The sequence below is a fragment of the Apodemus sylvaticus genome, chromosome 12 (assembly GCF_947179515.1).
Source record: "Apodemus sylvaticus chromosome 12, mApoSyl1.1, whole genome shotgun sequence".
NCBI classification, from domain to species: Eukaryota; Metazoa; Chordata; class Mammalia; order Rodentia; family Muridae; genus Apodemus; species Apodemus sylvaticus.
Genome location: NC_067483.1, coordinates 2291448 through 2316220, shown reverse-complemented (window position 1 = coordinate 2316220; position 24773 = coordinate 2291448). Strand labels below are relative to the sequence as shown.

At 39.8% G+C, this 24773-nt stretch overlaps 2 protein-coding genes and 2 pseudogenes across 16 annotated transcripts in view; 3 read left to right on the top strand and 1 right to left on the bottom strand.

Annotated features, from left to right (window-relative positions):
* The window catches only part of LOC127697253 (ubiquitin-conjugating enzyme E2 pex4-like), a 71271-nt gene extending 54769 nt beyond the window's left edge, over positions 1-16502 (top strand). For 2 of the 12 annotated variants that reach the window (XM_052200258.1, XM_052200263.1), the window contains exons 8-9: positions 11205-11346; positions 14109-14277. In XM_052200258.1, the coding sequence (XP_052056218.1) occupies positions 11205-11346; positions 14109-14189 (223 nt within the window). In that variant the 3' untranslated portion in view covers positions 14190-14277. Of the gene's footprint in view, positions 1-2133; positions 4915-11204; positions 11347-14108; positions 14278-15650; positions 16369-16388 lie in introns of those variants that run through there. The other 10 variants (XM_052200260.1, XM_052200262.1, XR_007980430.1 and 7 more) reach the window with 9 other exon arrangements.
* The window catches only part of LOC127697254 (uncharacterized), a 309028-nt gene that overhangs the window by 52130 nt on the left and 232125 nt on the right, over positions 1-24773 (top strand). The gene's annotated exons all lie outside the window — the stretch shown is intronic.
* LOC127697252 (sperm motility kinase X-like) overlaps positions 16570-24773 on the top strand; it is a 34351-nt pseudogene continuing 26147 nt past the window's right edge.
* Positions 20512-21603, bottom strand: LOC127697225 (vomeronasal type-1 receptor 4-like; annotated as a pseudogene).

Genomic DNA, 24773 nt, shown 5'->3' with positions numbered 1-24773 from the left:
TGTCCTGGAGGGATGGATAGCTAGTTCCTTCAAGCTGGGAATAACACAGTGTCTTGTGGGCAGAGGTGCTAGTCTGCTCATGGAAGGACCTGGTCCTCGTGTTTCTTGTGCCCCAACCCCAACCCATCTCTGTGTTTCATCCTGGGGCACTGGAGAATTGTGGGAACCTTAGCTTCCTAGGCTTGGTGTCCATCTAGATGGGATGTGCGGATCTCTGGCAGCAGGTACTTTCTCCACTCTCTATATTCCCTCAAAGCGTGATGATAATATGGTACATGTTGGGTAGGGGAAAGGCAATGAGAGGCAATCAGTCTCCCCACCCCCACCCCTGCCTCCTTCTGTCTTGTATTTTGCTATGTTTTTATTTATTTATTTAATTTAATTTTATTTTTTTTAAAACACTCATTTATTTATTATATGTATGTACACTGTAGCTATCCTCAGATGCTCCAGAAGAGGGTGTCAGATCTCATTACAGAGGGTTGTGAGCCATCATGTGGTTCCTGGGATTTGAACTCAGGACCTTCAGAAGAACAGTCAGTGCTCTTAACCTTTGAGACATCTCTCCAGCCCAGTATGTTACTATGTTGGCCAGATTTCTGCCCATCTGGATCATAATTTCCTCCACCCCAGGTCTACCAGATGTCAAATCTGGACTTTTTTTTTTTCTTTATTTAAATGAGGTTTAAGTTGGCCATTTTCCTTAACTTTTCTTTTCCTAAGAGGATTGTCAGCTAGTTGCCTGGTTGTTGTGTATATCACTCTTGGTCTCTAGCATTAGGGCAATGGTGAAGTTGGTATTCTGTTCTCCATGTCACCTTGATTCCTAGTTGACAAGTTGTCCTTTTTATTAAAGCCAAAATTTGTTTTTAGTACAGTACTCATGATACAACAGTGAATAATAAGATGGACCAATTTTTTTTTTTAGAAAAGTGGACCGATTTTTAATATTTAATGATTATTTATTAACAATTAGAAAATACAACCATTAACCTTTATTTTGTTCCTTCTTTTTTAATAATAAAAACCATAATGAGTTCAAGCAGTTCACTGGCTGTTTTCTTGTTTTTTTTTAAATTTCTTATTAAATTATGGTAGTGTTGACCACGTATCCCTGTCTTACTCAACAGAATAAATTGTATTAATGAGTGTTAAAGTAAGATGGGCCAGCTTTAATTTTTAAAGTCATTACTTTCTTATTACAATAAAAAGTGGTAAAAAAAATAGATCTTTTCATCTCTCTCTCTCACTATGTCTCTATGTCTCTCTCTCTCTCTTCCTTTTGGATGATTGTGTGCTTTTTAAAAAGATTTTTAATATCTGAAGAAAAATAAAATATTCGGCTAGGTTTGTTTTGTTTCATTTCACTTTTTCTTTTGATTTTGCCTTAATAAACATAAGGAGGTTGACCTCTCTCTCCAGCCTTCCTTGTTTTCGAGGGGCCATTATGAGTCGTTAGCCTTCTTATGCTCTGTCCTTTTCCTCTCTTCTTTATCTGTCTATCTCTGTCTGTCTCTGTTTATATGTCTATCTGTCTGTCTATCATCTATGTTTTAGCATTTTTATTATGTAGCCTTGGATCTCTTGGTTAATTTTATTTAATCCTCCTGTGAGGGTTGTGCTATAGATCACCCACAAGCACACACAATTTTAAATTTTAATTATTATAATAAAAGGAGATTGACAAGTATCTTTTGTTGGTGGTGGTGGTGAAGATGATGGTGGCAGATGTTGCTGCAGTGGCAGCTCTCTTTTTCTTTTTTCTTCCTATGAAAAGAAAAAAGAAAATATTCGGCTATTTCTATCGTTCCTCCAGCTTTCCTGTCTTGTTTGTTTATATTTAATCCTCCAGTGAGGGTAGTCCTGTGTGCATGTGCGAGCATACACACACATAGACACACACACACACACACACACACACACACACACACACATTCACTACACAACATCCAGGGATGGGGGGCAGTCATGGAGAAGGAAGAACTCATTAGGAAGCATTGGCTTAGACATGTGAGAAAGGTGATAGTGAACGAGACTTTGAATGTCAAGCTATTATATTCCTTAAAACTTACAATAACTGTTCTAACAAAGAAATATTGAGTTTTTCTCCATCTGTTTCTTTTCACTCCACAGATCATGCTGACCCAGAAAGTGGAGATCTGATTGCTGAGATTAAAGGCTTGAGCCACCATGATTATCTGTAATAAAGTGAGGTGTTAGAGCCTGTGGCCTAGTGAAGTGAACATCAGGGCTGGGCGAGTATGGACTCAGAGATGACCAACTCTGTGTGTGTGTGTTCTTCAGTCTCAGGTTCTTTTTGTTATTTGACCTCTATACAATAGGGTCTGACTACAGGTTACTCTTTACAGGACCGGTGGGTGTAGGTCTGGCCTTAGAGATAACAAACTCAGATCAGGAGATTTACATTTGAGTTAATACAAAGCTCAGAGCTGCCTCAGAGCTGCCTCAAAGCTGCTCAAAGCTGCAGAGGCTTGAGAGATGCAGTTTTGTCTTGCAGGCCTCACTTAGAGAGTTTCTGGCCAAAAGAACATTTTTAACAGATCCATACAGATGTGGTTCAAAATGAAGTTCAAACTTAGATCTAAAATTTTGGCCTGCCTACTACATACAAAATTATTATAGATTTAAGATTTTCATTAGAAGGTTATTCCTCAAGAAATGGCTTGCTCTTAACATTGGGTGTTTAAATTTTTTAAGAAAATGATTTTCAAAAGGTGTTAAGATAAATATTTTGCCTAAGACACTGCTTTAAGTTCGTCATTTAAGCTTCTGATGTCCTCAAGATAGATGCAAAACAAATACTGAGAGATATAACTTGGAGAAAGCTACCATAAGTATTTGTCAACAATTGATGATATATGTTCACTTCCATTCCTTAACAAAGAGAACATTAATATAAAATCTCTCCAAATAAGGTTTTGACATCCTCCAATAAAGATTTGATATAATAATAAAAAGTTACAAAATAAAATCATAAAAATATTTTTTAAAAAAAGAATGTTTTAAGAGCATGATAAAATGTTTGTTCCTTATTTCAAACAGCAATCAAATTGATTATTATTAATCATTAATCTATTACATGACAAGACTTTTTGACAAAATTAATAATTGTTATCTAAAAGATAAATTGTTAAAAATTTGCCTCTATACATGTTTTTATATTGTTATAGATTTATACATGCATCCTATAAAAATGCATCTACTATGGGAGTAAAGCTCATATAATTAGATCCCATGTTTATTCTTTTGAGTGTCCCCTTGCTTCAGCACAGATAATTGAACTGGGTACTGTAGCTGTTCTTTTAAAATGTTAAAAATCAAACTTTTGATTTTTATATTAATAATATACATATATAGCTCATGGCTTGCAATTGCTTAAAGTTGTTTCTTTTTAATGATACTAATTCTTAACTTTTACAATTATTTATACAAATACAATTCAAAAAATTAATCAAAAATAGACATACGACTATTGACAGCTTTTCAAGCTTTCTAGTTATAACTGTTTTAACATAAGAAACAAAATAAAAAATAAAATTAGTCATTACATATGTTATTTTTAATATTAAATGTTCCAAATCAGATTAAGACAAATATTATAACTGATTATTATAATCAGTCATTTGAGATGTCTTATTAACAATTTGATATTGGTCATATTACTGAGATTCCTCATAATTTGCAAAGACAAGATATTATAGAATAAGCCCATAGAACTTTGCAATATTTTTATAATAAAAGAGGGGAGAATAACATCTCTATATACCATAAAATTTTAAAATTTTTAATGCCAGGGAACTGTGTAGAGAAGAGGTATGTTTGTGTAGAGAAGAGGTATGTTTGTGTTCTTTCTACAGGATGCTGAAGGAACATGCTAGCTGCCAGAGTATGCTGATGCTGAGATTTCACCCTGGCTTTCCACCTTGTTCTCCAGCCTTTTGGGGCCCCTCCTGGGTCTTTTGTTTCTTTTGTCATTTGGCCCCTGGGCCTTTAACAGATTAACCAGTTTTGTTAAATCACAGATTGATTCTGCCTTGACAGACGTGGAGGTAGCAACCATCGGCCTTCAGTTCTCTACCCTTGCTGCAGGCAAAGAGCTTTCTTGGTTCCTAAGCAGTAGAAACGTCAATGCCAGAGAGGGTGACCTCCGGCTCCTAATAGTGGCTGAGGGCCATAAGCTGTGGAGTAGCCAATGACGGGAAATATTGTGGTGCCATGAGCCAGATGCACACTGCCTCTTGGCTGCAGGGTGACTCCATGACGGGATTATTGTGAGTCCGCTACCTGGATGCCCGTCACACCCACCAAGGGCCTGATTAAGCCATTGGAGTGGGATGTGATGCCAGGAGTGGATGCAACTTACATAGCCTAAGGCAGAGGCCCTGCCCTACTAGGATCTAAAAGGGACTAGTTACTGCGGTGCTGGACGTGGGGGCAAAACCACATAGCCTAAAACAGGCTCTCTGCCGACCCTCTTTCCATAGCCACCCCCCAACTTAAGAAAGAAAAAAGGAGGAGATGTGGGAAGCCATCCTGAGCTATTCGGACTATTGCTTACTCATGGCCCTAAGGTGGTGGCTGCTAAAATACAAGAACTATTAACTGGAGCCTCTCCCGTGGGCATTGGTTTAGCCATTGTCTCGAGATAACTGCAGAATGGTCCTGCCTGCATCATCACCCGCCGACTCTGGTAATTGCGGTGGAAGGAAGTCCTGAGATAACTGCGGCAGGCTCCAGCCTGTGCAAACACCTGTTGTCTCCACCGGAGGACCCTTATCTCTTCCTGCTAAACTGCTAGATTGCCCTTCCTTTCTTTGTCTTTGCCTTGGGGTACGCCCCTCCTGAAAGCCTTAAAACATGTGTACCCCAACATTAAACGAGGCTTTGACACAACCCAGAGTGACTTGCTGTTCTTGGTGCTTGGCCTCCCTCCTTCTCTCCCCCCCTTTTGACCCGCAGGTAGCACCCCTTCGGAACCCTGGAATAACTGACCCGCCGGACGGGTTACAAAAAAGCCCTGTGTTTCCCATAATGTGTCTCTGTGATTTGTCATTTATTCACAAAAGCCTGCTGGTTGCCAGACGCTATACTTGGTTATAGAGACATACAAACACTTAGCCAAGGCTCCTTCCTAGGGAAGCCTATGGCTCAGAGAAGGAACAGTCTATCCTTGATTGCCACACGATTCTGTCTGTGTCCCTACATACCCACACTATGCCGCAGAAGCAAAAACCGTGGGGGCAGAGCCAGGGGGTTGGTTCCAAATTCTAGTCACAACAAAGCCAAGCCAGGGAGTGTTTTGTTCAAATGACCCAGGTAGATAAACGAGGCCAGCACAGGCCGTCATGACATCACACACCTCTAGAACACCCTAGCTATGCTAGGAGCCTGTGATGTCACAGGGTATTTTCTTCCCTTCCTTTGCAGATGTTGCTAAGGGGCGGCCAGTTTCCCTGTGAGCTCCCTCAGATGATAATCTGCATGCCCTTCCTGCTCTGGTGACACTCTTGCCAGCTCTCTGCACAGCTATGCTCATTTCAAGCCTCACTTTGGTTAATTTTACTCTAAAATGTATTCTGTATCTTTTGAAAAGAGCTTTATACCATATGGAGTATTTTGAAATTTAAAATGTATGAAGCTTGTAATTTGAGAATTGAAAAACTTTTTTTTAAAAAAATTACTGCTCATAAGAAGAGGAAATAAGCTCCTCATTCCCTGGAGTCAGTCCATAGAATTCAGAAGGGCTGGCTTTTGTTTTATGTGAAATCTCAGCCATTCATTTATTTATCAGATATCGATAAGATCCTTCACAGTTGCTCTGCATTGTGCTGAGCAACAGGGTGTAAGACAGGCTCATTTCTGGGAATAAGGGAGAGAAGCCCATGCTCAGCTCTAGGATGGGAAGGCTTCTACAAATGTCTTTTATTTTTTGTAACAGAAATGGATTCAAAGGTAGTGGGAATCTATTAAAATGAATTACTAAATCTGCAGTCTACTATATGCAGAGAGAGGATGGCTAAGAGCCTGACACAGTAATTCACAAGCAAGAAGAGGCATTGTTATTTTTATTCAAAATAAACAATGCACCAGGGGGTTGCCTTCAGGGCCATTTGCCTTATGTGTTATTTTGTAACACACCTCTTGGGGTAGCCTAAAAGTCATGACCCTGATATAGCTACATTTATTGTCTATATGACCATTCTCCTGTTGTCAAACCCCAGGTGTGCTCTGAGACTCTGAGACTAAATTTGACAATCCCTTATCAAAAGCTGCATTAAGCTTGGCCGACTGAGCCTGGAATGGGTGGATATCTGCAGTAGAGCCCTTAGCAGCGGTTTTCTTCACTTAGGTGCATTTAAAAGTCCATGACAGAAAACAGCTTATCTAAAACCATCCTCATCAAGCTTGGACGCTGTTCTCTTGGCCCTGGACAAAAGCCATCCAGAGCCAAGCAAAGTGAGAAGACAGACTTCTGGCTTCTAACAAGATCAGAGATCAGGGAGCTGCTGCAATGCCTTGCCCTTTCTCTGGACTTCTAGTGATTTTGACATGCATTATCCTTTATAGTCATTTAACTGGGGCTATTCTCCTATAGTACCACTTCACCTGACAACAGAACTCCTTACCTATGACCTTAGGTGTCTTTGGTAATCAAGTGAACAATTGTGATGATGGTATGAAAACTATTCTACATCAACGGATAACCTTGAGATTGGCCAGAAAAACCAGCTCCAGCATTTTGGACCAAATATAAAGTTAGCTTTAAATATTAAATATTGACCAAGGAAAAGACTTTGTTCAGGACCATTTCCTGGAATTTTCCAGCTGAGAACAGCCTCAAAACCATGTGTTGTAGGGGTTTATAAGGACAAACATATAAGACATTATTTTCCCATTTGATTTAGTGATTTTCTAAGAATTATAACTTCCAGCATTCCAGGAAGTTACCTGATCCCTGGGCAGGTGTGGCATACAGGTTAATTTTCTGCATTACACAACCTGAATTTGTTGTCATCATAATCTCTTCACCACTATCCATTGTTCCTCTAGTAAGTAATGTGATGTTATTTATATATTATAAATGAGGTACTGCATGTCAAGTAATGGGTATAGACAAAATTTCTACTGCTATGATCCATTACTAGCTTAAGTTCATTTTCAATGGATTTAAATGAAATATATATGTGTGTGTGTGTGTGTGTGTGTATAAAATATACCATATTATAATATATGTGTTTTTTTCTATAAATGGATATATATGATCTATTTATGGTATTAAGTGCTTATGTTAAACTGATGAAATGATTTCTATTTGAATAGATGGATATGTTTTAATTGGAAAACACTGGATTTTCTTATATTTATAAGATTCTACACTAATAGGCTAGTTCAATAGTACATATGTAAATCTTTCTGTTTAGGAAAAAAATAAGAGCAGGCTGATTTATTAAGGCAGCCTATTTTGGTAAGTTCAGCTTCTCATTCCTATGAAGCTCTGTGACCTGAACAGGGGCCTATTTCTTTCAACCAGAACACTTGGTAACTTTCCAGATCTAGTAAAAATATTTTAAACATCTATAAATTACAGAGAAACAATGTGGAATTAGGAAGAAATAACAATTCTTTTGAGGAAAGTAGAAGAAAGAACATCTGGAATTTGAAAAGGAAAGTGTGGCTGGAATTTCCAAGCCCAATAATCCCTTATAAAAAGAACACACAATCTAGCTATTATAATTATAAGCTGTATGGCTAGACTGGGCCGGAACAAGACGATACTAACTTATTCCCCAGCTATAAGGACCCCTTCCTACTTGTGGTATCTCCTGGCTACATGGTTCTCTCATTGTGCATTCTCCTCCTGTGTCCTCTCTCCTTCCCCTCTAGTCCTCTTTTCCTTCTCTACCTGTCCCCAGTATTGAACCTCCAGTCCTACCTTCCCCCTCCACTGCTCAGTCCCAGACTCTATCCTTTATTGACCAGTTAAAATGGGGATAAGATTCATACCTCAGCACTTGTTGGACTGCCAGCCTGGGGCAGCAATCCCTCCCGAGGAAGCAAAATTAACATCAGATTGTTAACCAACCCACAACAGGACTGAACAAAAACGGAGTGTTGTATGGGGGAGTTAGAAAGGAGAGTGCAGTGGATGGGCAATTACTGAATGCAGGAGAGGATGGGGGACTTCACAGGACATCTTGGGGCCTAGAGGAGAAACAGAGTCCTGCTGGAGAAGAAAAAAGGAATGAGCAAGTAAAGAATGTCAGTGCCTGTAGGCTCCTTGTGGGCAGACAGAGGAGGCAGCCCCATGTGGGTGGAAAACATGGACAGAAAGCAGAACAACCCCTTCCAGAGGACTTGAAGGGCATTGAACGCAACAGAAAACCCTTGGGATTTCTATCTGTAAGTCATTCTGAGCCTTGGAGTACCATGATTTGTTCTGTCTTTCCAGGGGTCCTGGGAATAGAAGGAAATCATAAAAATAATTAAACTAAAAATTTAAAAATATTTGGAGAGGGAAAGAAAGATAAGTTTAGCCTATTATATAAAGGAGAAGTCATAATAACACCACACCTCCTAATAGTGCCACTCCCTTTGGGACAAGCATTTAAACCCATGAGCCTATGAGGGCCATTCTTATTCAAAGCATCACAGTGGATAAGTCTTCTGTCAGGAGCCAGCCCCAGCAGAGGTGTTTCTTTCTTCTTGGTTCTTCTTGAGGCAGCAGAAGGTGGAAGTGCATCAGAGGGGGTAAGACTTTGTCTTATGGAAAATTTAGAGTTGCTGCATAATAAAAGGGTTACTTATCTAAGTCTAAGTTACTATGCTAATGTAGCTGACCTGCCTTCTGCTTTCCTCTGAAGCTAGAGAGTCTCAGGCACTTAGCACTTCACCCTAAAACTGCAGGAGATTAAGAACAGGATTAGTTGCTAGAGTCTTTTCCCCATTGTTCAGATGCCTCTTGCTTGTCAGTCTAGGGCGGAAGTTAGAAGCAATAAACTTCTATTGAACCAGGAGAAGAGAATAACACTTGCAGAAAGAAAAACTTTTACATAAGTGAATATGCATAATCTCACAGAAATTTATACACAGCTTCAAACATAACAGAGATTTCATTTACACATTTTCACACAAATTCATACCTACATGCACATCTGATCCCAGCTTGCATGCATTCTCACAATTTCACACTAACACAAGTTTACAACAGAGAATGTTTACATGCATATCCATTAGAAGTAATTATCTAGCTAGACATCTATCATTTGTCTTCTCTACAGGTTCATAGAAAGTTTAAAACCATAACACTCACACATGCATACATTCTCACAATCACATACTTACACACACATCCATACTTACATATGCATATGGAGCAAAAGACCAGCACTGGTACAGAAAGAACTCACTCATTCTGGATGAAAAATATTTATTGCATTGAGAAGGAAAAAGTTTCCACCCTTTTAATGCTATGAATTAAATCCATGTTTGTAAAAAAAAAAAAAAAAAAAAAAAAAAAAAAAAAAAAGCTTTGTTTCTTTTAATAAGTCTAAGCCTGTTTTGTCCTTACCATGGGACCTGTCCTCTCCTATGGCAAGGCGAAGCCTGCCTGCTCCTTCTGTTCTCTGCAACATCTTTTTTTTTTCTTCTTTCCCTCTGCATCCTGCACATTGTTCTCTTAGTTATTTTATGTTACCTATAGTTTCTAAGTTATTCTACTCCCCATTCTCCTATTCTCCTTCTAATCTTGTTCTCTTATGACTAAAAACTTCTCCTCAGTTCAGTTCTTCTCTCAGCTCTGTTCCTCAAACCTAAATTCTTCTTTTCTCTCTTCTCTTTGTCTTCAGCCCTTAAAACATCTTTCAGAATACATAATCACACGTTACAAAGTTCATCATAAGTTCACACAAAATATCAAATCACCGATTAAAATAAGAAGTTTAAAAAGAGAATGTTTACATGCATATCCATTAGAACTAATCATCTAGATAGACATCTGTCATTTGTCTTCACTACAGGTTAATAGGAAGTTTAAAACCATGACTAAGTTATAAGTGAAATTTTGTATAGATAAACCCAGTCAATATTTTATCTTCTGTCCTAACACCTATAATAAATCCTAGTTCCCTTTTTATGACCTTTGGTTGTATTACAACCTCTTGGCTCTGTGTAGGAGAATGTCTGGCTGCCATCTAAGAGCACTTAATGAAAGGGCTTAAAAGGGGAGAGTATAGGGGGTTAGGTGAGTGTGGGTAGGCGGCGTGTAGGAAGGTGTCCAGGCAGGCCCTTGCCTGGGCACCTCTGCGCCTGAGGGACCACACACACACACACAGGCATGGTATAGAATAGAGTTTATTCAGAGTAGGGGATGGAAGTTAGTGGTAGAGAGAGAGGCAGAGAGAGAGAGAGAGAGGGAGAGGGTGAGGGAGAGAGAACAGAGAGAGAGAGAATAGAGAGAGTGGAGTGGAGGCCGGCCATGACCACATTGAGGGAGGAAGGAAGAGCCCCAGGGGCAGAGAGGTGAGAATGTGGAAGAGCTGAGAGCAAAAAGAGAAAGAGGAGGAGCAAGTAGCCCCTCTTATACTGGGCCAGATCTCTGGGGCAGGGCATACCTGGCTATTGCCAGGTAGGTGTGGGGAGGAGCTTAGACAGAACCCCAACACTTAACTGTGACACTTGGGAGACTGGCAGACTTTTCATTGCAGTTTTGACTATCAGAAAAGGACCTAATAGAAGTTCCATTATTAAAGAATTTAATAATCACAGATGAAATTTTAGGAATTGTTATAGCATCATCAATAAAACTTGTCATCTATTTGTCTGCATAGCAACACTATAAGACAGTACATCTTTGTGGATCTGCAGAGATCTGCTCCAAAGGGGTGTGCTGTTTTAGATTGAGTCGGTTTATCAGAAACATTGCTGGAGCCACTCTTGGTGTATGCTTTTAATCCTATCAGGTGAACATCAGTGAATTCCTGGCCAGCGTGGTCTACATAGAGAATTTCAGAAGACCCTGTCTTAAAAAAAATTAGGCGATGTTATATGGTGATGCTTTTTAAGATTTAATGCATAAGTGATTAAAGAACAAATGTTATATAATTAAAATTCCATGAAAAAATCCATTACATGACCTTAACATCCTTTTGTACTTAGAGAAACAATTCAATTTCTTTTTCTCACAGGAAAAACAGTGGCTCTGTCAGCAACCATGGCACAGGAAGGTCACCTTTTCATCCTGGTGCTAACATCCAGCTGGAGTGGCAGTATTACCAAAATAAAATCCTGAAAGGAGAAGCAGGTACACATGAGTGTTTAAAAGCCATGGTAAGCTCAGGATGTTGCTGGTGGTGTTGGTACCTTAGAAGTACAAGTAGAATTAGAATAATTAACAATTTGAAGTTGAAGGTTTTAAGGATGCTAGTGACTGTAGAGAGAATATCTTGTGTATTTTACTAAAAGAAAACTACAGCCTATAGGAAAGTGTAGAATACAAGATGAGACATTCAGAAGGCAGAAAGAATTCTGGGATAGAGCCAGGGATGAGATATTTGCCTGGGAAAATGTGACGAGACTGACACATGGTACCTGAGCCCAGGTAAGTAGTCATGTGTCAGAAAGTAGATTTGAGTAAGTGGGTTATAATGCACTGTGGCCTAGTCAGAGAAGACTAGCTATAAGGCCAAGATATTTGTATGTATACATATTTTGAGTCTGAGTTTTATTTCTGGGAGCATGGGGCTGGGAAGAAGACCTAGGTCAAACTTCTACAAGTGACAACTTGAATCACAACAAAATCTAAATCTGAGCAGATGACCAGTGCATAGTTATGTTTTCTGGAATTGTATGATGGTGTTTTCCTGAAACCCAATCTACTGTGTATAAATTTAGATTGGGATTGAAAAGCATGGTGTGAATTGTTTTCATATTAACTAGAGAAGTTATTAGCCATTTGGCTTATGTCACAGTGAAGACACTGAAGTTTGTGTTCTTCAGTATTTTTAAGAATTTAAAGGTAGACACGGTGGTACCTAATCCCAGTCTTTGGGAGATAGCACCAGGAGAACAGTATTTTCAAGGGAAGGCTACAGAGTAGGGAAACCCTGGTTTAAGAAAGGACACAACCTCTTTTGGAACCAGAATCTAAATGCCTCATTTGAGTGAACTTGTTTTTTAGAAGAAATACTTTCATAGCTGTCTTAGAAAACTAGTCTCTTTACATTCATAAGACCTTTATGTAGTTTTTATTCCTTGCATTACAATCTGAAAGAAATTGGAAATTCTTTCTCATTGGTTTCCTTGTGGAATAAATTGTTAAAACCACAAATCTTTAAAAAAAAAATCATTCTTTTAGAGAAGCATTTACTAGAAGACCGATATATAGCACAGTAGAAAGGATCTAGAGTTTGGTTTTATCCAAGTTACTTTGGTTCCCTGTTTTGTCAGATATAAAACACTGGGGTTATTTTATAAAAGACCCAGATGAGCCAAAACAGAGTCTGGGCATCTGGATTTCTTTTCTGGAATTAGTCTTTCTTGATTGTAATCATCTGCTTACACAGTGTATTGGGAAACATAATTGTAGGCACACATTTATATTTTATCTATCTATCTATCTATCTATCTATCTATCTATCTATCTATCTATCAGTTTTTCAAGTTTTCTAAGGCTTTTATTAGCTGTTATCTGTTTTTAGAAAATTTTGAGAGTTAGTGATTTTTGTCAGTATATCATGGGGTAACTTCCTGAACTTGTTTAGGCCTTGCTTCATTGTTTGTAGTTAGTTTCTTAAGCACACCTTTGTACAACGTTGCTTTATCTTTTTGGATTTTTTATATGGTATTATTTTTTAAAAAAGATTTATTTATTTTATGTATACGAGTACACTGTAGCTGTCTTCAGACACACCAAAAAGGGACATTTGATAACATTGCAGATGGTAGTGAGCCACCGCGTGGTTGCTGGGATTTGAACTCAGGACCTCTGAAAGAGCAGTTGGTGCTCTTAACCACTGAGCCATCTCTCTAGCCCCTCTACATGGTATTATAAAAAGATAAAAACTTGAGTTCTAGAAAGCAAGAAATGTGTAGCTGAAGGAAGTACACAGTACCAGTGGCATGTTGAACACTAAGTAAATACTTCCTGAACATCTGTCAAAATGAGAAAAACCCTCAGATGTGTATATTTAATAGTGTCTAAGTTCCTTTGTTGCACAGTCTGGTGGGTGAGTCTAAGTTGGCTGATTGTTTAAATAGTCTGCATCGAGATTTTGGCCTTGGTAGGCACTTGTTCTTTGAAAGTAGCAAGGAGCCGGCGATCTTCTTTTGTCTTGCTTTCCATCACTGTCTGTTCTTTGCCTCTTTTCAGCCACTGGGTTTTATAATATTTAACAACCTTTTATACTTAAATCTCCTTCATTTCTAAATCTGAGCAGATGATCAGAAGCCAAATATTAGAGGAAATGTTTGAGTTCCACTTGCTATTGAAAATTGATGAAAGGAGATTTTCCTCTCCTTAAAAAAAGTGGCTATAATAACTTGATAATATATTCTTGTTTTAACATTATGATGTATGTTTTTGTATCTTAAGCACTTTAACCCCTTTGGCACTTGTGAAAATATTTGCTATTCATAAAACAACTAGATACTCTTTTATTAAGTTTGCAGCCAACCCTGTCTAGAAATTGTCTTCCAATGCCTTTTACTTTTCATGGTATTTCATTCTATGGGTCAATATTAGACATAGCATCAAAATTAAATGTACTAAGAGTCAGTTTAGAAGTTAGGCTCTGGACTGAGCAGACATGTACAGACATGTACGCAGAGACCACCTGAGTATAAGATTGTTTGGGACACAGCCCCCCAGGGCCCCACCTGCACCTAGGAGCTGTGCTGTGCTGCTACAGCCTTCTGTGCACCTAATCAGAATTTATTTAACTTTTTAAGTAGTTTCTCTGTATGTCTAGAATAAAATAAAAATAAATTTCTGAGAATGAGAAAGCCACCAGACTGGCTTTCCTAGGTTTTGCTTTGATGTTGGAAATAGGATTGTGGTGATGAAATAACTTACTGGGGCTTCTTGTTTCCAGACAGGAAAACTCGAAGATCTCAGGGAAGTCTGTTTTTTGAAGTGTTCAGGAACAAGAGGTGTTTTATTATCTTTAGTGTGATGTTTTCTACCATTTTTGTACGAGGAGTTTTTCCTGTGTTGAATTTTGGTTCTTAAGTTGGAAAGTAAAGCAACCTAGTAATATTCTTCATTCCTACCTTTGCTCTCTTTTTTTAATGTGTTGTTTTCCCTTTATTGTTTATGAAAATGAAACCATATCTTTGTAATAATAAAAACTTTGAGGTGATGCATCAAATTATTCTAATAAACTTATGATTGTGCCTATGTAAATTATATTTCCATAGTACTAGTTATTTTTACTTAGCATTTGTCCTTGGCAAAATGGCTTTTTGTAATTCCTTTTATATCTCAGTCTCAACTTTAAGTCAGGATATTAAGCCTTGTGTCTGACAGTTAGAAATAAACATGAAACACTGCTTGTCTTTTTAACATTTGTCCCAAAATTTAATAATTAATAAATTACTCTGTATGGACTATGTTCCAGGAGTCTTTGCTAAGTGGTTTCCCTTTTGATATTGAGAAGCAGCATATAAATTGGCACACTCAGCAAGAAACAGATTTGTAGAGATAATAATGGTACTTGGTTGGGTTACATGGTAGGAAAGGAACAGGGCTTTTCACTTACTTCCTTTTCATTCATAACCCAGGTCCTAACTCTTTTGTGGGCTATATTTTAAAAGAACAGAGTTTTTGCATTTTTGCCATACATTTGTAGGTGTTTTTTCCTCCAAATCACTGGCAGTTTTTCATTATTTCTGCCTAAGACAATATCTGTTTCCTGGAAGCTATACTCATGGGTGTTTAGAGGATGCTGGAATTTGGACTCCAGGCCTCATGATTGGACAATAAGTTCTTTTAACCTGGGGACCATCTGTCTAGTCCCCAGAACAATAGTTTATAAAGAGTTTAATATAGATTTAAACGTGGAGATTAGGGAGGAGAAACACATGTAAGCATGATAGGCATGAGATAAGGAGAGGTAGATGTGGGGAAGCGAGCTATGTAAACCAAAGACAGAAGTGAGTCTGGGCCAACAAGAGATGATGTGAAAAACCTTTAATTAGTTAATTAATTAATAATTACATTAATTTATTCTGTGTTCATATGTGTGTGTTAGTGTGCATTTATAGAGGCCAGAGGATAGTGACTGGGCAGTTTATTGTCCTACCACTTGGGTTCTGGTGATCGAACGTGGATCCTCATGTTTACTAACAAGTGCTTTAACCCCCTTTAAAATTACATTTATTATTTGTGTATGTGGGGGTGGGCAGGAGTTGTATATGTGGATGGTGTAGAAATTATTTAATCTCAACTCCGGTTTTTACCCTGCCTTTGACCACTTAGTTCTCAGACAAACATTGCACACAACCTTTCTATGTACAATTGGCCTTAATCAGCACAAGAGCTGGGCAGACCCTGTACCTCCCGCTGTTGTCTATTTCCCACTACTAATCCCACGATAGAATGTGCCATGTTTCATTTGGATGGCTCTTATTTACAGGTAGCCAACCCACATGGTCATTATTTTACGACTCGCCTAACCCATGGTGTCTTCCCCCTTGTGGTTCTTCTCTGATGCTGGAAGTCCTGGAATGCTAAACCCTGCCTGCATGGGTTTCTTCTGCCCAGCTATTGACTGTTGTCATCTCTATTCACCAATCAGAAATAATTTGGAGGCAAGGTCACATAGCCTCACTTGGATTTACCTGTGCACTTTCTTGTCTCTGGGACAATACATAACAACAGACCAAACCTCATCAATAGAGGTCCCAGGTATTGGACAGGTTATATCAAACTTGGCTGCAAGAACCTTTACCCATTGAGCTCTCTTACTGCAGCGGATGAAAATCCTTTTACAGGATAGTTTGGTCCTGTGGCCCTGCACATGTAAGCTTGTGTGTGGAGACCAGAGGACAACCTTGGATGTCATTCTTCAGGTGCCATCCACTGTTTTTTGTAAAACAGGATTTTTGATTGGCTTTGAATTGGATAGGTAGGCTCAGATGGCTGGCTAGGGAGGACATGGAGTCTCTGTCTCCCTGGCACAAGTGTGTGCCACCAAACCAGATTTTATTGTTGTTGTTATTATTATTATTGTAATTGGCTTCTTATGTTTGGTCTGAGTATCTGACTCAAGGCTTTCCATGGGAGCAGGAGGCCCACCATTCACCAAATCATGAGGCACCCCATGATCAGGAAGAGTGTGGTATGTTTACCACTTCCATGCCGATTTTCCCAGGTACCCCAAGCCCCAGAACTGTCACGACCATGAGAGTCATCACATACAAGCCTGACAGGAATATGTCCTCCTGCAATCCCCAAGAGCAGCTCTTTGGATCCCTGCAGTCTCCCAAGAATGTAACAATCACAGGCTCCTCCTCTGGGGATACCTTTCAGAAAGAGACCCTTATGGAGGAAAATAACCTCACCCAGGAAGTGGCCATCAATCAGGAAGAAGCTGTCCATTGGAAAACTGTGGTCATTCAGGAAAAGCCCATTTCTGATGGCCAGCATCAGGGTGCAAGCTGAGCTTCCCCTCAAACCTGGCAATACCACTGCAAGGGCAGGAGGAAGACAATCATGAACGGCCTCCAAAATCTCTGCTGCTGCTGCCATTCTCCCACAAGAACCCTGCTCCAAGGAAAGAAGCTGGATCCTGGAGTCCTTCCCAGGATCAGGTGGGTGCAAGTCCTCATTCATTTATTCCTTACTCTGTCTTGTCCTTTGTGAGAAATGAAGAGTGTGCCCCCTTGTGGCACATTTAGGAACTTAATATTCTGTCACTTCAGAACAATTCAATAGAAACCCCTGAAAGACCACCTCATGGTTTCTGAGCCTGAAGTGGAGAACAGAGATGCTGAGAGCAGGGAGAGGGGAGGGTGAGGGCATAGCCAAAGGAAACAGAGAGTCACTGGCAAGCCAGATGGGTGCTGTGGCCAGGCAGCAGCCCAGTATGACCTGTGTGTTTTCAAGTCATTAAGACACTCCCTCCTGTTTCATTCTGCTTTTAAGTCTGGAAGAGGACCAGCCCCAGCTCCATGGCTTGTGAGTCAAGGGTGGGGGTCAGTCTGGCTGGGAATCAGATAGCGCCTTAGGGAGGCCAGGCCAGATGTCCAGGAGTCAGTGTGGTCACAGGCCCATTCTGCGCAGGAAGACATGTGCACAGCAGCCCAGACCTGTCCAGGTAAAATCCCAGGCAGGCAGGTCTGGCTTTTCACAGGGTCATGCTCAGTGGAGTGTGCTGAGGTGCAAAAGTGCCCCAGAGTTGTCTGCAGAACAGTAGCCCTGTGTCCTCTCTTCCAGCCTGAGTAAACATCAGAGTGGATCGACGGGAAGTGTCTGTCCTTTGCTCTGTTTCTCACAGTGAGCATGGTATTCTTTATAATCTTTCCTTAGAGAAGTCTCCCTAGCCAGCCTGTCCAACCTTCCCTAAAATGGGTTCCCAAGTTGAGAATGAGGCCTGCAGTGTCTCTGTGGGTGTCCTCTACAAAACAGCCTACTGCTAACCTTTTACAAACCCCACCCACACTTATTCCCCTGCCAAAGCCATGATAGTTCACATGACTTGAGTCCTCAGACCTAACTCAGAGCAAAGCTTATGAAAACCACAGCTGTGGGGTGACTCCAGGGGCAGCTGTGCCCTCTCTCTCCACCATTTCTACCCTGGAGTTCCTCAGCTCCTGCCTTGCTACGCTTCTTCCTTCCAGGCCACCATTCGCCTTATCAACGGGAAGTCAGACACCCCACCAAGTTCCACACTGTGTGAGAATGATGGCTATAGAGACCCTTCTGATGAGCAGCAACCTGCTGTGCAGCTGGAGTCCAGTCTCATCTCAGCTGCAAGTCTCTACCTGGAGCCTGCACTCAGCTGGACACATCTGAAGATTGCTTCCTTTCCTTTGAGTGTGTGCACATTTCTTGTTCTTGCCCAGGTAAGCAGGTGTGTTCTGACTAGCAGCTGTGGGGCTAACCTCATCTAACTTCTCTATGCTTCACGATGGACAGAAGAGAAGGCACAAATGACTACAAGCCTGAGGCCAAACATGCAGCAGAGGGAAGTGGCAAGATGGGGCTTCATTCTGCTGTTTCAACATTTAGTGCCCTCTCTCCTTGGGCAATCTCACCTGACTCACATTTAGTCATTTCTAGGGAGTTTGCGGATTTTAATTAAGACTAGATTTCAGAGCTATGGTGAAGGTGTATGCATATCATCTCATGTCTGAAGGCTCAGTAGGCCTGTCTCCTGTGTAAGAGACTAGTCTTATGGTCAAGACCAGCCTGTACATATAGAGAAAAAGAGTCTAGTTTGGGTGGCAGTGTGAATCCTAAAAACAACAAGAACGATGACGACGACAACAACAACAGGATTAGTGATATAGCTTAGTATCAGTAGCATGCAGGAGTCCCTGTGTTCTAGGCCAACATCAAGTCAATGTGGTGTCTATGGCAAGAAACCTAGGATTGAAGGGTAGAAGCAAGAGGACCAGACACTCAGCATCATCCTCCCCACAGGGAGTTTGAGGACAGTGTAGAATGACTGACACTCTTTAAAAACATACACCATCCCACCCAGCCCCAAATCTTAGTACTCAACTCTGAGAAAAGTGACTTGGCAGCTCATAACAACCACACATTCCCCGTGAATCAGAAGTCCCCTCTGTGACAGAGAAGAAAACTGGGCATCCATATGTGCAGTAATTACTTCCTGTGGCTCATATCTGGAGTCGGCCTGAGGATTGAATTTGTCCCTGGCACACAGCACTGAGGAGCTGTGAAGTAAGAACGTCCTGCCTGCCCTCTGGGAGGCGCTGAAGAGCTGTGCAGCCAGCACTCCCTGCTGGCCCTTTTGGAGGCACTGTGTAGTTGAGTGGTCCCTGTTCCCTGATAGTCCCTTAGCAGGAAATAAGAAGGAAGTTTTGAGGGCATGGGGGCCCCAAACTTTGCCAATAAGGAAGTCAGGAATTCTGCTGGCTTTGCAGCCAGTTAGAAAGTGATGGTGTACTGTCCCCTTGTGGCTGCTCTGCATTAGCACTTTGTCCATGACCTCAGGAAAGCCTGTATTCAAGTAGGGGAAGAGAATCCTTCCTTAAGTGAGGCTTGTTCCAACTAGCTCATAATTCAGTTATCACATTTATACTAATCTGACACACGGCTAGTTTCCTCTCCTCTATTTTGCAGTAAGACTTCCTGAGTGTCTTAGAAGAAAACTTCGATAGAGGTCATGGGCTTTTTATTTTAACAAATTTATATTAACGTTTTCTTAGACAGGCATAGAAGGACAGAGACACATCATCACACATTGTACAAAAACATCCCTAATAGTTATGAAAAGCAAAAAGTGGAAGGATAGAGTTTTCCCTTCTTAGCTGTCACTGTGCCAAGTCAGGTAAAAGACCTGGATCTGTGAGTCAGTTGTAAGAATTTCCCATGACCATAAATGGTGCTGTTTCATTAATTCCATCCCCCAAAGAGGGGAGTTTTATTTGAAGTTAGTTTTTATTACACAGGAGTTTAATTTCATAATCTGCTTGATTTTTTATGATGAGATATTTCCCATGATAGAAAAGGAAAAGAAATACCTGATCAAGAGAAGAATATTTCAGAAGCTTTGCAGCTATCAGGGGATTCCATAGTGTCCCAAAATATCACCTTACTGCAGGTTTAAGAGTTCAGGTAACTACCCTAGCAGTATTTTTTGGCTGCCGTGTAACTGTTTTACCCCCTTTTGCGGAGAAAAAGTTAGAAGGTTTTTGCCAATGCCCACATGGACTGTTGGGGTTCAGGTAGAGGTTTGGGGAGTAACATGGCCAGATGATCTCATTGTCCTTTCCATGCCTCTGAACCAGACTTGATTGCATAAATCAAAACAAAATAGAAAAATCAGCCTGAGGGACCTCAGATTATGGTGGCTTGGGGCCTTTGGGATGATGCCAAAGGTTGGGATGAACTCATCCAGTCCTGCTTGAACCAGAGATCCTGTTGGATCCTCATAGTGTGCCAGTTTCTGCCCCAAGTCTGCTCTGCCCTTGGGATATGATGGTACCACAGCCCACCTGCTTTACCTGAAGCACCGAAGTTTAGCCTGGTAGATGGTTTAACAGGATCTCAGCCAATGTGACTTCAGGATAAAAAACCTTCTCTGGAGACAATTTATATTGAATTAGCTCTCTTTATTAGGGGTGAAGAATGGCTGTTAAACCCTGGTGTGGGGGGAGTGTTTTGTGTTGAGTGTACATCATTGCCAGAGGCTGAGGTGCTTGAAATCCATCAGTCACATGAAGAAGAACTTGCACTGATAGCTGGGCTTGTCTTAATAAGGAGATAGGAAGTTTAAGGCAAAACCTGGCCACCAGGATCCATGACTATATTGTGTGGCAGACGTGGAAGTTGTACAGGCTACATACAAGGGTCCAACTCTGGAGAAGAGGGAACAGTCCTACTCCTTCCAGTCTCAGGCTTAGGTTCTCATGGGTTGGACACATCTTGACCTCACTCTCTTGCTCCAGACTTCTTACCCCAGTCACATGGCTTTGCAGCCCCACCATGAAGGGTCTTCAACAAGGACCGTTAGGATCCCTAAAGATCAACAGCAAGGGAGAAACGGTGGGCAAGCTTACAGTCAGAACTTCTTTGACATACCTCCCCCATAAATGAGTGTTCACAAAAGAAATGTGAAAGAAAGTACAAATACAGTCTAGAAGATAAAAAGTCACAAATGTGACCAACAGCATGGATGTAGTGTGGGATGCTCTGGTCTCAGCATAGACCCTGAGCTTCTGATTGTGGTTGTGTATATAGTGCATTCTCTGGTTGTGTCTCTTCAGGTGAATCACCATAGAGAAAACTGGTCCAGATCATGATGCTGATAAATAAAATGTCCTGGGCAAACCGCAATAAGCTAATGCCAACACTGACATCAGAGAGGGAGCAGACCCACTTACCTTTAGAATCAGTTCCATTGTGTCTTTTCTGTGGACTGCTAGCATTCATTGGAATGTACGCATTATTTAAGACACTGAAAAACCAGCAACTGTAACAAAAATATCTCATGAACTTGGGGGTATTTCTCTGAGCATGACCATAGCCCAATTACCAGGAACAAGAGTGACAAACCGGTATGTGCTCAGGGCACAGGTAGAACACATGTTTGTGCTTTGAGACACCATGTTAAAGAAGTATGAAAGTTTACCTGTGAGGTCAGTTGGAGGTTTCCTTGGAGCCAAAACTGTCATATGGTTTGGAAATGTCAAGAAGTGTAGATTGAAGGTATTGGCCACAGCTAAGTTTGATAGAATGACATGAATGGGCCTCAGATGAGTGTCAGTCAAAATTGGAGATAAATTATGAAGAAACACAAGAATGTTGCCCACAGTCCCAACCTCAGCCTGGCAAAGCAAAAGTATCTGAAGAGCCACTTCTTCTGTAGTATTCAGGGTTTTATTTTGAAACAACATGGAGATAGCTTCATTGGATCAGGTAGGACACTGTTGTCTTCAAGAGTCTTCCCAGTTATTTGAGATTTTCAATTGTTTTGGAGTCTTTTATCTCAAGAATGTGGCCCTGCTTTGTCACTACAAGAGTTTTCTCTGAAAAAAACCAAGAATATTTAATTTACACTTATTTTGCTTCCTTTCCCTCATGATGGAATTGTGCATGCGATGGAACTCTATCTCTCATGTTCAACACCATAAACATATATTTCTACACATTATGGGTTCTGCATGTATATACATGTATATCTGTAGACATGAGTGCATTTTTGCTCCATTGGAATTCAACATTATCTTCCAAAACAATGTGCTAAAAATAGTAATTTGTTGTTGAAGAGATGGTCCTAGTCTGCTCATATTTGAGGAACTGTATTTATGCAGTTTTGATTGAACAAGCAGGCAGAACAATCATATTCATAAGATAATTAAATATTCCAAAATATAATTAAGAGATGGGGGCATGGGTCAGTGGTGAAGAGCACTGGCTCCTCTTCTAGAGGACCCACACTCCATTGCCAGCATCTACATGACCCTTGTAACTGTATGTAACTCCAGTTCCATGGACCTGGCACCTTCACATTCATACATACCATCAAAACACCAGTGCATATAAACTAAAAATATATCAAATAATTTTAAGAAATGATAATGAAAAATTAATATTCTTACTTTATATAAGAACTTAATTAAGATCTTTATATAGAATGTTATAAAGAATGTTCCCTTAAAATAATCCAATCTGTGTTGATATACTTTTATAGTACTCATCATTGTTTAGAAAGAAAATATTTCTGAAAAAGTCAATAGCTTTCTGTTTATAAAGGACAATATTGATATATACCTGTAATATCTATGTGTGAAGAAAACTGAGAGACCCAGGCATATCATTGATTCACAAATGTCCACATTTTAACTGTATTTCTAATGAATCTGATGCTGGAATTATATTGGATAAATGACCAGTTATCATCAATCACAATCCAAAAACATTACTGTCACCTCTGTTAAAGTCTTTGCATACAGATATTTTTTTAAAACTCAGATTTTGAATGTTCCTGTTTAGTCTCCAACTTACATGGTTTATGTTGATTTTTATAAAAACAATAAGCTTTTATCCAACAACTAAAAATCTGTCATATCACATATGAAAGTCACATTAAAAGGCATTTTCAGATGAGTGCTGCACCATGACATAGACATTTCTTTTGCCTAGAGAAATCATTGACAAAATTATGTAAACTGTGGAGACAAAAACAAATTCCTTCTAATGATTAATGTTGATTTCAGAATACACTGGACTGTAGGGAGGAGAATAGAACTTTAAATAGAAACATAAAGCTGCAGGAATCTTACCTACCACAAGGATGGGGTTTACTCACAGGGATGAAGGCCTGCTCCTAATCAGGTACTGGAGAAAAAGCTCTGATTTCATTTCCTGTTGAAGATCTTTTCAGTGTATCTGTTCCCTAAGACAGATCCAAAGGAATGGTGAAGTCCCATATTTTCCAGGAAGTGCTGTGCAGATGGCTGAATGAGGTGAGATATCAGAGCCCACAAAGGGACAGACGTCGCTTAGATAGTCCAATACATTGTCATCTGTGTTGTTACTGGGCATGGCTTTATACAGCTTCTAGAATACCTCTAAATGGAAAACACATGTGTCCCCAGTACAAATCAATATGCTTTCCTTCTAGTAATCAATGATGAGGCCCAAGAGTTTGCTAGGTCATAGTGGGTAGAACAGAGGTTAAAACAAGTTTCCTTACTTTCTTTGGGGAAATCTAAGTTCAGAATTGGTGCTGTCATCAGGTGTGGAGAAGTGTACTACCAGGGAGATCAAGAGATTTGTTAGGTGTATTTCCAGGGACTGCATTCCACTGTATACATTCACGGTTGCAAACTTGTGCTGACATCAGAAAGCCCATAAGCATGTTATCTGGAGTCTTGCATTTTCCTATTCTTGGACAAGGATATTTTAGTTTGACAAATCAAGCAACAGAAGCCTGTGTTAACTCATAAGTCCTTGGGCTATTCCAATGTCCGTTTGCTTTGAGGTAGATCATGACTCATTTTCTAATATACCATGAAGGCTTATTAGAAGTATAATAGGTTGTGATATTTTCTATAGAATTCTAAATGTAAATAATCAATTTTGTACATACAGTAAAGGATATGGGCTGAGCAATCATTGACTAATAGAGAGAACCATCCCGGTTCATCCCACTGTATTCACAGTAGCCATGAAATAGAACCAGGTTAATTGTTCATCAGTTAATGAATGGATCACTATACAATGGGGATTATACATCTCTTAAGCAAAATGTAATTATGAATGTTTTAGGTAATTTGATGATTAAGCATATGATACTTCACAAATTAAAAGAAATGTTCTGCATTTTCCCCAGTTTTTAGACATTAGTTTTGAATCTTGAGTTATGTGTGTTTCACTTGGAATACTTTATAAAGGTCAGGAGTGAAGTAAAATACAGATGGTTAGGGGACTTTTGTTAGAACATAGTTGTTTAAAGGATGTAAGTAGACAATGGACTGTAGACAATTAATCTATCTTGGAAATATAGCATGTATCAGAGAAAAGGAAAAGTTAATAATAATATTAAGGCTCCATTAAAACCTACTAGTTTACAATTTTAAAAACATAGTTGATCTATTTCTATATGTCATTTATATCGATATCATCTATATATCATTTATATCTATATTTCTCTCTCTCTCTGTGTGTGTGTGTGTGTGTGTGTGTGTGTGTGTGTGTGAGAGAGAGAGAGAGAGAGAGAGAGAGAGAGAGAGAGAGAGAGAGACTTATTACATTTTTTGTGTATATCATAACACATGGGCAATTTCCTGTGAGACATGTAGGGTATCTAGCCAGGCACTTTGATGTTATAGATCTTTTGTTGTAGTGTTCATTCCCACAGCTCTCAAATATATACATTATCTATACAGGTTAGAGGATATTCAACAGCCTTCTCACTACTCCAAAGTGTCTGTGGATTGGGTTAGTGATGCCAAAGGATAGACTCTCTTTGAGACTAGGGATTACCTAGTTACACTTTAGAATCAATGGAATAGCCTATTTTTTAAGTAACTAAAAATGAAAATTGTAGTATTTAAAAGCT